At 49.5% G+C, this 15,000-nt stretch overlaps 1 protein-coding gene across 2 annotated transcripts in view; it reads left to right on the top strand.

Moving 5' to 3' along the window:
• Positions 1–15,000, top strand: part of LOC126570018 (PH domain-containing protein DDB_G0275795) — a 124,764-nt gene that overhangs the window by 96,616 nt on the left and 13,148 nt on the right. Inside the window, exons 5-9 of one of the 2 annotated variants that reach the window (XM_050227464.1) lie at positions 1,201–1,247; positions 2,060–2,181; positions 7,039–7,122; positions 7,974–8,030; positions 10,103–10,326. In XM_050227464.1, coding sequence (XP_050083421.1) covers positions 1,201–1,247; positions 2,060–2,181; positions 7,039–7,122; positions 7,974–8,030; positions 10,103–10,156 — 364 coding nt within the window. In that variant the 3' untranslated portion in view covers positions 10,157–10,326. Of the gene's footprint in view, positions 1–1,200; positions 1,248–2,059; positions 2,182–7,038; positions 7,123–7,973; positions 8,031–10,102; positions 10,327–15,000 lie in introns of those variants that run through there. The other variant, XM_050227463.1, reaches the window with a different exon arrangement.

Below are 15,000 nucleotides of genomic sequence, written 5' to 3'. Positions count from 1 at the left end.
GTCCAAGCCAGCATGTGAACGGCCGCCTATCCGAATCCAAAGCGGAAGGCAATGATTAGTTATCTTTGGTACGCGCGGCGCGGCTACTGGCCACTTGCCCGGTTTCGAGCAGTGATACCGATCAGCTAGGAATTGGTAATACAATTTGGAATTCATTTATGGCTTATTCAATGTTTGCACTCACTGCGCGCACCGGTAACCGTCAGTGGATCGTCCGGAAGTGCAGCAGGCCGGAAAGGGAAATTATGAATTCGTTGCGATCCGCTGTAGCACAGAAGGTTGGCCATATTTTGGCAGGAGTGTATGAAACTGTTTTAGTAAAATAACTAAGGCTGCAGAGAAGTTGTGAGCTTCATAAATTGGTTGCATTAGAAAGAGATCGATTCCAATAGCCGTTATCTTTTGCTGAAGTTACAGAAATGGATCATAGTGTGGAAAATTCAATCAACCAAAGCGTCTAAAGTGTCTTGCAGACTATTTAATTCTATATTTCTTACTTTTTATGTTTTTTTTTCAATTTTTTTTTTTTTGAAAAATCAAACGAAATAGACTGAGTTTATTAAGCAAACACCGAAACCCGAACGAGGTTTCAAATCCCCGAACGAGCTACCGAACTTGGAACATCAAGTAGGCCTCGAATTGTTGTTACTGTTTTTAGCTCTCCTTGAAACTCGTTCAACGAGATGGGTAACGAAATCAAATTCTAAAAATCCACTTCATTCCAGCTCGAAGCTCTATTCCTGCTCTGGAATCATTCAGGCAGATATCTCTTTCACACGAAATTACAGCAAAGTGGAAATATAACATCAAATTGAGTCAATCAGTACAATACGTTCGCCCAACCCGGTTTTTGTATTGCTTCCACTTTTGAAAAGCCCATGTTTTGCACACTTCAAAAAAGGCACCGAAAAAAGGCACGCAGATCATACCGTAGACTGAATCACCGCGAGTGCTTGACTCACCGCGGACCAGAGGTGGGCGGAAGGCTGGTTCCGGCTTGTTGTCCGCGGGCCGCGGCCGGTTTTGAAGCGGCCAAATTATTTGCTCATAATTATGCACAAAACTGTGCGCTAATTGGCTGACGCACGTTGACAAGATATTCTCCGTCGCCCGAAATTGACCTTCCGGGATTCGGTCCGTTTTCATCGTTTCGTTTTTTCTCTCTCTTCTCTTCTCTCGTTCCTTTTCTCCCACTCGCAGCTGTCTCAGCCCACGTTCAGCATACTTCTACGAATTTCCACCAACCGGTAAGTACCTCTCGTAACCTCGACTCTCCTGCCGTAACTCCTCCACGGTCCTAGCACGCACAAAGGGTAGCTACACTGTCAATCATCCCGCCGCGCGATGGCCTGGGCACACTCGAACCCCGACAAGTGGTGACCGATGGAGATGAAGCAGCAGCAGCAGCAGCAGCCGGTCGGACACATTCACTTATAGCCACTTTATTCCCCATTAGGGGTACCGAACCGACGCGACTGGTCTCGCGGCATTCGCGGCACTCGCTCGCGGTTGTCTAATTTAACGCCAAATAAATCATAGCGCGCATCGGCACACTACACGAAACGCCGTAATAATTGAGATAAATTATCCCTCCTCCTCGCCACCAATCCCGTGATAAACCGGCTGGCCGCTGTCCATTCAATCTTTGTCTCGAGAGAGAGAGAGAGAGAGAGAGAGAGAGAGAGAGAGAGTGTCTGGCGGCCACTTCTGGTCCTGGTCCAGGTTAAGCAGCATCCAGACCGGGACTGTACACGAAATCATCCGTAAAATGTTGATGCCATCGGCCCACGATGATGGTGCGCCAAGCACATAATCACCGGATTACGACCCCCAAAATGGGGTATGGCCATTCGAATGGCCGGAAAGGGCGATGAAAATTTAATTTTATTCCAAAAATCGGAACTGCCATCACGCGTGCGATTGACATTTTGGAAGCTGTGGTAATTGTGGCTTCCGAATTCCGCGATGTCTTTTTATCAGCCAGTATCTGTATTGAACCGATTCATACTGACGAATGGTGAATAATCCCGTTCTCCTCTTTATCTTCTACCAATCGCAGACGGTCGCGAGACGAGCAAAAAGCGGACAACCCTGGCGCGGCTCCTGAGAGGACTAAAGACTGTTAATAGGCGTGATAGATCGAATCAAAACACCAGCGGCGGCACAGCGACCCAGTCCAGGGTAAGTAGGCATCCGCATCCCCCTCATTAATTCCATATCATTCCCTGAATATCCTATCCCTCTCTGCTGCGTCTCCTGTTTCTGCTTTGAAGTTGATAAAACGCATCGCGATCACGAACCACAATTAAGAGCTCGTCGACTGCGAAAAGGCACGTGGAAAAGAAATTCTACCCTTAGTGCACCCCATGATGGAAGATGTTATCGATTCCTTATTTACCTGGTGCGTATGGCTAGGGTCACCAAGGTTACGACCAAGGTTGCCACGGGATTCCGTGCGTAATCGACGTCTCGCGGCTTCAAATGGTCCACTGAAGGCACGCACGCATCGCAGCCACTGCGTCGTGCTCGTAAGTCAAAAGGACACTTTCTCAAAAGGAGAGAGAGAGAGAGAGGGAGAGAGAGAGAGGGAGAGAGAGAGAGAGAGAGAGAGAGAGAGAGAGAGAGAGAGAGAGAGAGAGAGAGGGAGAGAGGGAGAGGCAGCTTCGCAGTGCAGTGCTGACTCACACATGCATAAGTTATAATTGTTATCTATTCATCTGAGAGGTTCCCTGGTCCCCTTTTGGTGACAGCACCAGACGCTGACTGAACCCGTCAATGACTATCCTTGAGACGTCCGACCGACCGAACGACCCACTGCCACCCACTCGCTCTACCTTGTACCCGTTGTTGAACAACCAACAGTAGGCTTTGCAGTCAACGCAACGCCTACTGCTGCTGCTGCTGCAGCTTCTGAAGGTGTTCATCAGTCTCCCAAAGCCAACGCCGACGACACCACATTCCCGATGCATCACGACGAAGGGGGAACCGTGACGCGGGCCGGGCGCTGATCAAGCACTCAGTGCAGCCAAGTGCAACGCGGTGCCTCAAGTGCACCTCTCAAGTGGGGTGTTGTGTGTTGGGTTCCGTCATTCGCCTCCGTCGTCGTCTGCGTCGTCAGGGCTGTCATCGTCGCGTCTGGAGCTTCTCCTTTCTTTCTACCCAACGCAACCGCCTCACAGGCCTCCCAAGCCCAAGCCTCTTTGTTGTAAAGCCAGACGGAATGTGCAACAACTTCAGCACGTATCATGTCACATTAAGCGGGAGAAGAGAGAAGACTTATCAACTCGCGCTTCGCCTCACCTTGCCGCTCCTCGTCGCCTACCAGCTAAAAGTTGACGAATGTCCTTCTGCCACTTGTTTTTTTTTTTTGCTGCCGCTACGAGGAGATTTTTCCTTCCTTTTTTTCCGGCTGGCGGTACTGTTGCCATTTTTAATTGCTCTTTGTTTTAACCCTCGCTACCGGCACATGCCTACCGTCGATTACTATGCGACGACGTCTTACTGTTACTCATATTTGTCTTGCTTCGCTTCGAGACGTCCAGACATGGTTGGCGTTGGTTTAAGGCGAGAACAGATTTGCTCCGTCTGACTGACGACGTTGCCAGGCTCCTCTCCGATGAGCACGAACGAAAGTGAAAGGAAGTTCCCTTGTTCCCTGAACTCCTGAAGTGTCTGAACAAATCTTTAACGTTGTTTACATTGCAATGCAGCCTCTGCTGGTTTGCAGAACAGAAGCGGACTTCAATACAATGTATGCCACTACACCGGTGTAAATGGTGATCATCTGTTACTTTCGCCTTCTTTTTTAAACATTTCTTTAAAGTAGCTGACAAGATGGCGTTTCTCAGGACCATTCTTGGCTTACTTTTCTTCAGCAACAAACCTCCGGTGTTGCTCACTAGCGAGGCGACTGTACTCTGTAGTAGAAGCCCTCGCTTGGAACAAAACCGTCAACCTAATTAAGATTTTCATCTCGCGAATCACCCATAACTCTCGCCGGCACTCCCCCCGCTACCAGCAGCCACCGAAGAGTCATGGCGCAGTCAGTGATATTCCCACTTGACTGGTCGTGAGGGGCAAGAGCACACCATTCGTCCTTTTTATGCGACCTTGTTGTTGTTGCTGCCGGTCGTGGAGATTGTGTCCTAAAGATGTCGAAATTATTCGTCCCCTGTTGCCGGTGGCTTGGCTGGCTGGCTTGCTGGCTGATAACGCCCCACACGCCACACAATAATAGCTGCGCCAGGGCCGCGACAACGACGACGATGGCGATGCCCTCAGCGTAAGCGAAAGAAATTCGCATTCGTGAGGACGGTTCCACTTGAACTTTTACCTCTTTTTTACCGGGGAGCCAGTGCCACCATCGTCACCGCACCACCGAGCAGCGATAGCAATCATAATTATGAGCTGCCCTATCACTGGCAACGAGGCAGAACGCTCACTACTCCCACCAAACAGCTTCCTCTCTGCCGCATTCTGTTTCGCTTGAAATTTACGTGGAAAGACACGAAATTTCATAATCATACATTGCGCCATCACGACGTCACATATTTCCAAGGGCGGCTGGAGTCACAGCAGCCACTCGTGAAGGAATGCCCCGAGACAATGCAACAAGCTTCGGCGGTAGACTGTGCCTTGTTTTTGGGGAGTTTTTTTTATGCTGTTTATTGCGCCCTCGGTACTCGGGATCGCCGGATTTTTAATGATTCGTCAGGGAGCTGTGTGGTGCCACGATGGAACGAAAAACCGAGAAATGGAGGGCTTTCTATTCTTCTGCAAGATGCTTGCCCGGTTGATGACCTCGCGCTGCTTTGGAAGCGGCACTTTAGGAGCTAAAAATGGCTTTTGGCACATTTCTACACATCCCTCTTCACCGGTGGCGGAGGGTTATGAAAATGACACTTTTGCGAATAATTTAAAGTTTTCCAGAATGTTTCATCACTAGAGGAAGAATTCGTGCTAAGGTAGGGAACGAACCACCGAAGGGCCCAAAAGATCCACCAAAAAGGCCTGGCACTCGAGCAAAAGGGAGCCAGAGAGTGCAGTGAACTATCACGTCGTCGTCGTCGTCGTCGTCGTCGTCGTCGTCGTCGTCGCCGTCGTTGTCGTTCTCGTGGTCGACGTCATTCGACTTGAACGATAATAGTGAGTCAAGAGAGTTCTTAAGTTCTTCGTCAGCGCGGCTCAGCGCGCTTCCTTTTATGCATTCAAGTAGTTTGTCCTCGATGGCGCAGGCGATGACGATGAATAGTCCGCTCCATCGCTATACGCGCCCTCGCTGACGTCTACTCTTTTACGACTTGACGCTCCATGTGCTCACTCTCGGTGGAGAAGATCCTTTGGACAGATAATTTCGTGCCGCGATTGTTTCTCAACGAGCGACCGCCTCCCTGGATCGCCAGATGGGCGCGTTTAGCAGCATCATCACCATCACTATCACCATCGCCATCGTTGTGCTTTGTGGCCTGGCGGTGAAGCTTCCGCCGGCGCGTTGATGCTGATGGATGAATGGCCGCCGGTCCGCCAATGGAGGCGCATGGCCGGTGATCGTTGGGAAGTCGCTTTCCATCGTCTTGTTGCATGTGTTCTGTCATTTCACTGGGTTAGTGGCGGTGTACGGTGCATTCCTTCATTTTGAAGAACATTCCTAGAACAGTGACGGTGGCTTTTCAGTGTCCAATCGTCACCAAAGACGACGACATGTTGGCAGGACGGTCGGAGTCTCGCATACTGCGCTTTATGGCGAGTTGTATGCTGCTGCTGATTGTCCTCAAGTGTTTCACCGCTCGTTCGCCATCAAAGGCGGCGTTGACGTGATGACAGAACGCTTTGTTAGGAGCTTTTCTTTTGTTTTTTTCTCTTCTTTTTTGTGTATTTCCACTCGCTGCTGAACGCTGGAAGTCTGGAGTGGAATGCGCTCGAAAGAAATCTTCGAAAAGAGGCTTTAAGCAGTAGTGGTGGGTGTTATTTAGAAAGAAGAATCCCTACCGAAGTATGGTGGTCTTCGACAAGTTTGTTTTCAAGGCTTCGAAATGGTATAAACATGACGAACGGTTAAGCGTTCTGCAACGCCTCATATAAGGTAACTTGAGCTACCTCAAGCGCTTCATTCTAACGAGCCAGACCACGTGCTGGCGCTACCGCAAATTAATGTGAATCTGATAAGCTAATGGAGCAATGAAATACGGGGGGCGGACTTCTTTGGTGGACTCACATTTCACTCGCTGCTGGAGGATGTTAATAAAACAAAACTGCCATAGCGAGGCGCCATCGTTGGTTCTGCTCCTTATAGAAAAAATAAAACAAAATAGAAACCGACGACCGGAAGTGCATGCTGCTGCAGCACTTGCAAGTTACGCTCGGGCTCGGTGATGGCCCCCAAACGCAAATGAGTAGTGATTCCGTTCACAGCTTTGCGGCTTTTTCGTGACTTCCGGTTCGACGGTCACGGCGACGCAGACGACGACGACGACGACGACGGAGGTCACGAAGAAATCAAACATACCGAAGCAAACGGCAGCAGTGCTCTCGAGGCGCATAAGTAGCTTCAACTTTAGGAACAACAGAAGAACGGCGGTGACGGCGTCAACGAACACTACCAGTAGCAGCAGCAGCAGCAGCAGTGGTCGAAGCGTCCGAGAAATCTTTTAATTTATTATGCAAATGCCGTTGGCAACTTTTGCATGGCCGTGGCCATCGCACGACGCGCAGACCTACTTCAGGCGTCGAGTACCTCAGCACCTTCTCCGCCGACATGGAACTTCCGGCCAGCGTCGTACTTTTTTTTTTTGGCGCGCGCGTTTGTTTGAAAAACGGCTTAATGTGTTTCACTCGCTGCCGAACCGCGACGTTGGACGCCGTCGCTCATTTCGGGCTCACACTTCGTCCCCGGGCGGAAACCAATTCCGGGCTCTACCGTTCGTTTGCGTTTTGGAACTGCTTTTCGGGACGACGCCACCACTCACACCTCCTTTTGCCTTTTTTTCCTTCCCCAAACATCAAACCACTGAGAGTGCCACGTTGTTTTCTTCTTTTCAGTCACAAAACGAAAGACTGAGACAGTTTCAAATGAATGGCGGCAATGGTGGACCGCAGCCAAGCTTCGAAGAAACCATCCAGAGGGTAAGTATATGCCGGGACCGTCACGTCACGTCACGCCGGTCGGTCGGTCGGTCGGTTGGCCGCATTCGTTTAATTTCCATTCAGCATTTCGCGCGCGTGGGGCGACCAGGCCGTGCAGTCACCTGACACCGGTCCGTAGTGAGGGTGGCCATTCAGATTAGAGTAGAGAAACATTTGGAAATTTGCTTCACCAGGTTTTGGTCACCAGTTTTTGGCGCTGCTGCTAGGCTCGCTCACGCTTCGGTTCTGTCGGTGCGCGACACGTTTAATTATTTTCCAAGCTTGTTACCTCGTTTCGGGAAATTAAAACTCCCTCCTGCCGCCCCGGGTTCGTTGGTGTGGCAGCATCAGCAATGCGCGGTCTGCACTGCTGCATGACATACACCATCACCACCACCACCACCACCAGCATCCCACTCCGAATGGCCACAAATGGTGAACGGGACCGAGCGAATCCGAACAAAAATAATCTAGAACAGAAGGATGTCTGTACGCAAAAAAAAAAGGAAGAAAAGCCAAGAAGTGACATTGCGCCACTTCTGGGTGCTGGTGGCGTTGGTAGTGATGGCCTCGAACTCCACGCGAAAACTCCGGTGCACCGGCGGAAAAGGCCACTTTAAACTTTTTCCACCAAACCTCATTTGTTTTCACGGCATTTATGGCTCGATTCTTTCTTTTCTTTTTTCTTTTCCCAAATTTTTCACTCTCCGCTCCCTTCCCTTCACGTTATTCGCTCCATTTCTCCGTTCCTGCTGTTGCTGCCTCGCTCGCTCGCTCGCTCATCTCACCTCACATCGCCTGCGCTCGCTCACATCCGCAACCACCCGGGGACGTATCGGGACTGTATGCAGCTAAAAATACAGGAAGCGCTTCGGAAGAAGGAAAAATTTCAACGCGAACACGAAGAGGTAAGTGTGAAACTCACGCCAAACCGAACACCAAAACCTCACCACCCGCCCATTCCAAGCCTTCAGCTCCCCACCCCCTCCCGCCGATCGGTGAGGGTCCGTCGCTAGTGCAGCATTTAGTTTTGTAGCATCCTTGGGCAGCCTCTTTTTTCCGTACTCTTTTTTGTTTGTGTTTTTGGGGGGGTGGTGCTAGTCTTGTGTTTCTTTCCTCTTCTTCTCTTATTTCACCTCCTCTTCTTCTCCTCCATGATCATCACCGGGGCTGATCGTGGTCCATTTTCTATAATATAATTGGAATTGAAATCCTTCCCTCATCGGCGGGACCCACACGATGCCCGGTGGTCTCGTTCGTAGTTTTTGGGAACACAAAATTGCAAAAACACGACCTGTGTTCCAGCTGTGTGAAATGCTGCTATGCATGGAAAGAGGAAAGTTAATAATGAAGGCATGTATTATGCATTGCTTTCGATGTTTCAATTCCAACAAAAATGCCTATCCAGAGTATTGGTACATTCCGGTACAGTTTTTTACTACAAAAGGAAGGCCGTTCATTTTTTGAATTATTTACATAGAACTATAACAAAAAAAGAACACATAATGTACCTTGCTACTCAGTGCGCTTTGTGATTCATTAAATAAGATTCGCTACTAACACTGCAGCTTCCATTGGTCCAGCTCAATCCCCTTTTCACTTTTGTTGCATCGCTCCGCTTCATTCCCTTTGCTTTAGCAAAAATTAACTTTGAAATAATATTAACTCATCAAAGCCAACAGGCAAATGGCCAGTAAACTGGTGCTCAAAAGGTAATAAACGAAACTCAAATCAATTCGAAGCATTTAACTGCAAATGCACCCCACACTTTGCCTCCAAGTGCTTCTCGAAAAACGAGAACATTTCGTCAAATCATTTCACATCAAAGCGGTAGCGGAAAGTTTGATTCCGGAAAATCCCGGGACCCCCGCGAAATGTGCGAACTAAAAAAAAGCGAAAGCAAAATCGACGAAACATAAGTTCGTTTGCGGCTCGTGCGGATAATTTTGCGCAAGGCACACGGTGCGGAACAAGATAAGTGCTGCCGAGCACCCCCTCCGCGCCACGCCATAGCATTGGCGTGGAAAGTGAAAGGAAAAAAAAACGGAAAAACATCCTTGATCCAAATGAATTTTTTGTGGATTCAAAATGAACGAGAATTCGCGTGTCGGTGGTGCGATGAAGATATTCGACGCCGGCTCTCGTGCGAAAGCTCTCGCTGGTGGTTGGTTGTTTCCAGCAGGGGGGGGGGGGGGACAAAGAGTGGAAAAATATTGCATTCCAATATCGCTTTTTACGGCCTTTTTACGATCCAGTTCGTCTTGCTGTGCTGGGCAGCAGTAAAAGCCCATAATGCCCATGTTTATCGCGGTGATCGTGCGATGTTTCCGAGGTGGAAACGGTGGGAGGAATGGCGCCGGGATTTGTTTGTTTGTTTGTTGCAAAAGTTGCGAAAGTAAATTTGTAAAATCAATTACCGACTCAATCGTTCGGAGTCCCACCAGTGACCGTGACTTGAAAGGGAGGAAGGTTGAGACCCTGACCAGTGGGGTGGTTTGCATAAATATTGATTCAAGCACGAGAGCACGATGCGCGGTTGACGCTGGAAACTCCTATTGCTGTTGGAGATAGCAGGAGTAGAGTTTGTTGGCTGGAGTGTCCGCTGTCCCATTGCAAACCCATCTCGCGAATAATGCTTATGCACTAACCACTCACTAACATGCATTTTTTACACGCAGCAGCACACACAGTTACACCTCTGCCGCACAGTCTCTGGCCACATCAAATCGTGCAAACCAATAATGTCTCGTTTCGTGTTTTCTTTTCTTCTTTTTCCCCTCTCTTTAATGCGTCTTTTATCTTTCCATGTTTTTCCATGTTTTCCCGCCTCCCTTTCTGGCTGCCTTTCTGTTGCTGTTTTGCTTTCCCGTTCTTTTTTTTTTTTGTGTTACAAACAATACTAACCTACTACCTTAATAAACCAACAACCAATCAACCACCACCATACCAAAACATGAAACATCGCGACGCACCACCGAAGCGTAACTATTCCAACTCCAACTCGCCGTACTGGATCCGCAGTGATCAGCTGTGAGGCTGAAGCGATTACGTATAGACGCCGACAGCGCCGAAGCCGCCACCGCGCTTGTACTGCCACGTATTACAATTAGCTCACGACCCGTTCTTATCTACATATAAATAGCTGTCTTTTGTAGCGGATTTTTAGCAGATATTAAACATATGCTTATCGTTAGCCGTACGTACCGTTACCACGAGCAGCTCGTGTTTAAAGTCCCAAGAAATCCCTGGTAAAAAAGAGTTCCCCAAATTGTTGTTGTACTGTTAGGCAGCGGATAGCATCTCGTAGTTTAAGCCACGGTTTTAGAATTAACATGCCAGCCATAGGAAAAATAATGGGCGCGTAAAATGTTTTCGTATTCAAAATTTTGCGAAACAATTGGCCTTGCCCGCTGTGCCCCCGGGGGGGAATTTTTGTGATTCCAAATTATGCAAAATTCTACTACATCAAGCGCACGATGGAACTCATCGTGATCGCGATCATTTGGCTCTCGACATTGGCTTCAAAAGTGACAACCGAGCGCGGGCGAGTCGGCCTTAGGAAGTAACGGCAAATCGAAAACGATGTGTTTGTACCTCTTGTAGATCTGTGTTGTACGTTGTAGAGTTCGTGATCCGCGGTATATCGTGAAACGATGCGTCGTCTGAAACGATTCTAGGGATTCAATATTCCACAGTAGCGTTCTCCGTTGTAGTTGACCGATTTGTAATTGGAATGGAGCCAAATATATGGAAAACCGATGAAGTAAAATGATCTCTCTGCGAGTTGCGAGTTCGCGATCGGCAAGATCACTCCGAACTAATCCGATTCCCCAACCCACCTTGACCCCTTAGAAGCCCTCTGCAGGCCCTATTCGCATTGCTCTAACTATTGCTGTTGTTGAGGAAACGATCGACGATCAACCGATTGCGGCGTGCGACCGCCAACCGACGGAATCGAAGAGCCACGATAAACGCAGAGAGAGAGAGAGAGAGAGACACACATGCCAACACCAAGCACGGTAAAACGCTTTGTGATCTTCATCGCGGATCGTAGTTACGACCCAGCCTCTGATCCCCAAACCACCCCGTGTTGATCACTGCCACGTAGACCAGAACATGTCACTTCTCTTTTCTTTGCATGACCTTTTGTCCGGACCGAAGGGGAGTATCTGATGTACCTGGATCCTCCATATCTCCTTTTTGGATTAGTGTGTGTGCGTTTTCTTTCCTTCCTGCAACCCAGCGGGAATCCTGCTGCAGATTTCTCCAAATCCAAAGCATCTTCTAGTTCTATCTAGTCTCCTCCCGGTACTCCCGTTGTAGGTCGTGTTAGTCTTCGTGAATTGTGTCCTCGAATTTTCCCCCCTTTTTCCACGGTACCACCCCCCCCCCCCACACCTTCCACTGCGTGCGATATGAAAAGTAATGTACCCTTCACCGCGCGATTCGCTCCTTCTTCTGAGTAACTCACCATCACTCGCCATCACTCGAGTCCTCTGCATCCTTTTTTGTCTCTGTGTGCGTGCGTATGTGTGTGTCGTTAGTGTAAATAGGAAAGATCAATTTGAGGTTATGGATGAGGGGGACGCCGTCCATCCACAGGATGTTGCAAACGTCCACTACCCCGTTTCATGTTACATTCCTGCGTGTGCGCGCGCGTGAGTTTCTGAGTGCTGCATGCCTGATGTTCGTTAGACGATGTAGATGCTCCCGGTTTGGTCCCTCCCTCCTGTCCTGTCCTTTTTTTTGGTCCTGAGATCAGCTTCATCTAGTTTCCCTCCTGCTGTGTGCCTTATCCTCCCCCTCCCCCTCCCTGGGGGCCTCGCATTTTGATGGCACTTTATGCCCTTGGTCCATGGCTTGGCTTGGCTTGGCCGACGGAGCATTTTTGGAAGCGTCGGATTTGGTCTCATAATGAAATTTTATTAGATCCCGTACCTCCTCGCACGGTGGTGGCTGCACAGCTACCAATCCCGAGCGCTCGTTTGACGGAAAATATGTGTACGAGAGTCGTTTCGGTGCCGCTGGTTACTGGTTGGCGCAGCAGCAGCACGAGGATGCGTGGAGATTTAATGGAAAAGATATCATCTGCTCGCTTCCAGCACCGAGCATCCGTGCGTTCAAACCGTGCAGCGTTTGCTTATCTGGCTTGCAATCATCGGGTCTGCCAGTACCAGTAGCACGATGAGCTAGCGAGAGGTCGAGGCGAGATCCGATTTACGAAATTGCTGGTCAGAAGACGAAGAAAAAAAAAACGGCACTCCGACGGATCCATTGGGCAGTGCTGGTGTGGCTGGTGTGTTAGCACTTTTCATAAACTATTGAAAAGAACAGTTAACCCCTGAAATATGAGTAAACCGCGCACAGGATGCTGTTGGGGGAGCAGTTGGTGGTTACTTTGTGTACAGAAGTGATCGATAACATCCTCACCATCATCCGAGATGGTTTCTTCCTTTTTTTTTAGTTTGAAATGCAAAGAATCATTTAATGCAAGAGGATAGAAGAAGTAGTTAGTTAGTTAAAGAAGTGTATTCACAGAAAAATACCTTATAACAAGCTAACATTAGTATAATTAGGTTAAGGTCCTGAATCAAGTAAAGGACAACAATCAAAGACGAAAAGATGAGAGGAATATAAGGTCAAACATCAACACTAGTCAGCGAGTTGATTGCTCACAGCTAACCAAACCAAATAGTGCCAAGACAGCACAATTTTTATGCGCATCTAGCACACCCCAAAAAAAAGCAAGAGAAAAAAAGTTGATGATACTTGCAAACATCACCAGGACAGACCTATGACCACCGTGATGGCTGAGCACCCTTCATCTTGTGATGCTATTCCAACTCCTCCGTTCCCATAATCAATCCTCGGGCAAATTGATTGACCAATAATTGAATGCAAGCCCCATCGCAGCCCTCGCAGGGTGCCTTGGCCTCGTTGGAACCTTCGGGGCCATGAATCATGGAGTCACGCAGGAACCGGTTCCGCATGGTTCGTTGGTCAGGATTTGATTAGCAGCTGACGACGGTGGCCGGGGGTTAAGCATAAGCGCCCTAGCGCGTTGCTTGCATGACCCAATGTCACACCATCTGGTGGCCTTACTCTCACCACGTCCTGTCTACTCCCTTTGGCTAGTAACGCAAACATAAAACGTGCTGATAACTGCACCATAGCACCGACCACATTAAATCACGCTAGGATTGGATTAATCTCCCGAGAGTCGTAAACGGAATCGGTAACAACCGATTCGCGCGCTAGGGGTCGAGCGAAGCAACTAGTCGCAACCTGTGGGGAGGTGTCTAGCCACGACATTCCCCTCCCTTTGTTTTGGCAACTCCTCAGTGCTCCTACGGCACTACACGATACATTTTCAGTCGCGACGTCGGCTTACCTTTACCTTCGCCGACGACTCCTGGTGACTAATCGTGCCGCAGATCCCGCCGCAAACCTTGGCGGCTCCTTTGGCGGCTGTATAAATGTTTGGGAATTATTTATGGAATGTGTAAAAACCGAAAATATCCCCCCAATGAGGTGGTAATAACGTAGCTGTCGCTGGAAGGACGACGACGGTAGCGCACCGCGTCCGGTAGCCAGGATGAAGCCCTGAAGACGTCCGGATTAGTCCGGGTGGATGGAGTTGGACTCAAGGCATAAGAACACAGAACACACAGAGAGAGAGAAAAAAAACAGAACAAAACGCCATATGATTTACGATCACCGGGCGGCCATTTGGCGAGGTAGACTGCCCCCTTCCGCCCCGGCGTCAGTAGCTGGGGAGCCAGGGAATAGATTAGGTAGCAGACGGGGCCACTAGCCATTGCAGTGGCGTCAGTATTATGGTCGCTTTTGGTACCGACGCTTTGCTGAGCTGTAAATTCGTCTCTGGATCAGGTTTTTGGTGTGGCCACGGGGAGATGCACCGGGTTACTTGCCCGGTCCCAGCAGGTGGTCTACACCGAGCCAAGACCACCGGAGGAGAGCACCGGTTTTATAGCTTCGACCGGAATAATTAGGTTTCGGTCTACCCGGGAACTCCGCTGCGCAGCGAATGAAGCGAAAGTTTGCTTTGCGGGAAGCCTCGGGAGTCGAGTTTTAACGAGCCAGCCAACGAGCGGAGGGTGGAAGAAAAACGGGAAAATGGGGCTTTTGTGGTGCAAAACGTTGCACCTGAGGATTCCCGGGGCTCACCAGGGCCCACAAAGTGAACGCACGCACACAGACGCCCGCGTTCGGAGCGAAAGGCCATTCCGGAAAGTGAACCATCACCGGCGTCCTTCGAAAAGTTTCCTAGGGTCAGACCGTGCCGAGCCTCGAGTTCCCGAGAGGATAACCGTTGGCCACTGTTGCAAGCGAGCGAACGAAAGGAGCCGCAGGTGCCCGCTGCGTTGCGCCAGAGGCCGTCGCCGCCGTCCAGCCAGCCAGACCATCTTTCATTCCGGCACGACGTGAACATGAGTTAAGGGCAGTTTAGAGGGGTGGAGGGGTGGGTGGTGGTTTACAAATTACTTGCCACTTGCCACTCTAGCCTTCCTTTGTCCTTTGTGTCTCTAGAATCCTGGTGGAAATTTACGATTACCGAGTAAGTTTTCCAAACTTTTGACCAAACATTCGTGTAAAGTAATTTGTAAAAGGGTCTCGTCGCCTGCTTGGCACGAGCTTCACACGCCTTCACGCGGTAAAGCTGCTCCGAGCCGAGCAATTAGCAGACCGCTCTCCAGAGCGCTCCTCACCAAACACCAAGTCCAAAAGTGTGCAAAGTGCCTCACTTGCCTCAATCCATTACTAACCACCAGCATCACCCAGACTCCATCAGCTGCGTACGCGCGTACGAGTGTTTAATCTCCACTCATCGTCAGCTAATAATAGATAAATCGCACA

This window comes from Anopheles aquasalis, chromosome 2 (genome assembly GCF_943734665.1).
Source record: "Anopheles aquasalis chromosome 2, idAnoAquaMG_Q_19, whole genome shotgun sequence".
NCBI classification, from domain to species: domain Eukaryota; kingdom Metazoa; phylum Arthropoda; class Insecta; order Diptera; family Culicidae; genus Anopheles; species Anopheles aquasalis.
The sequence above is the reverse complement of the archived record's forward strand: the minus strand, read 5'-3'. Positions and strand labels throughout refer to the sequence as shown.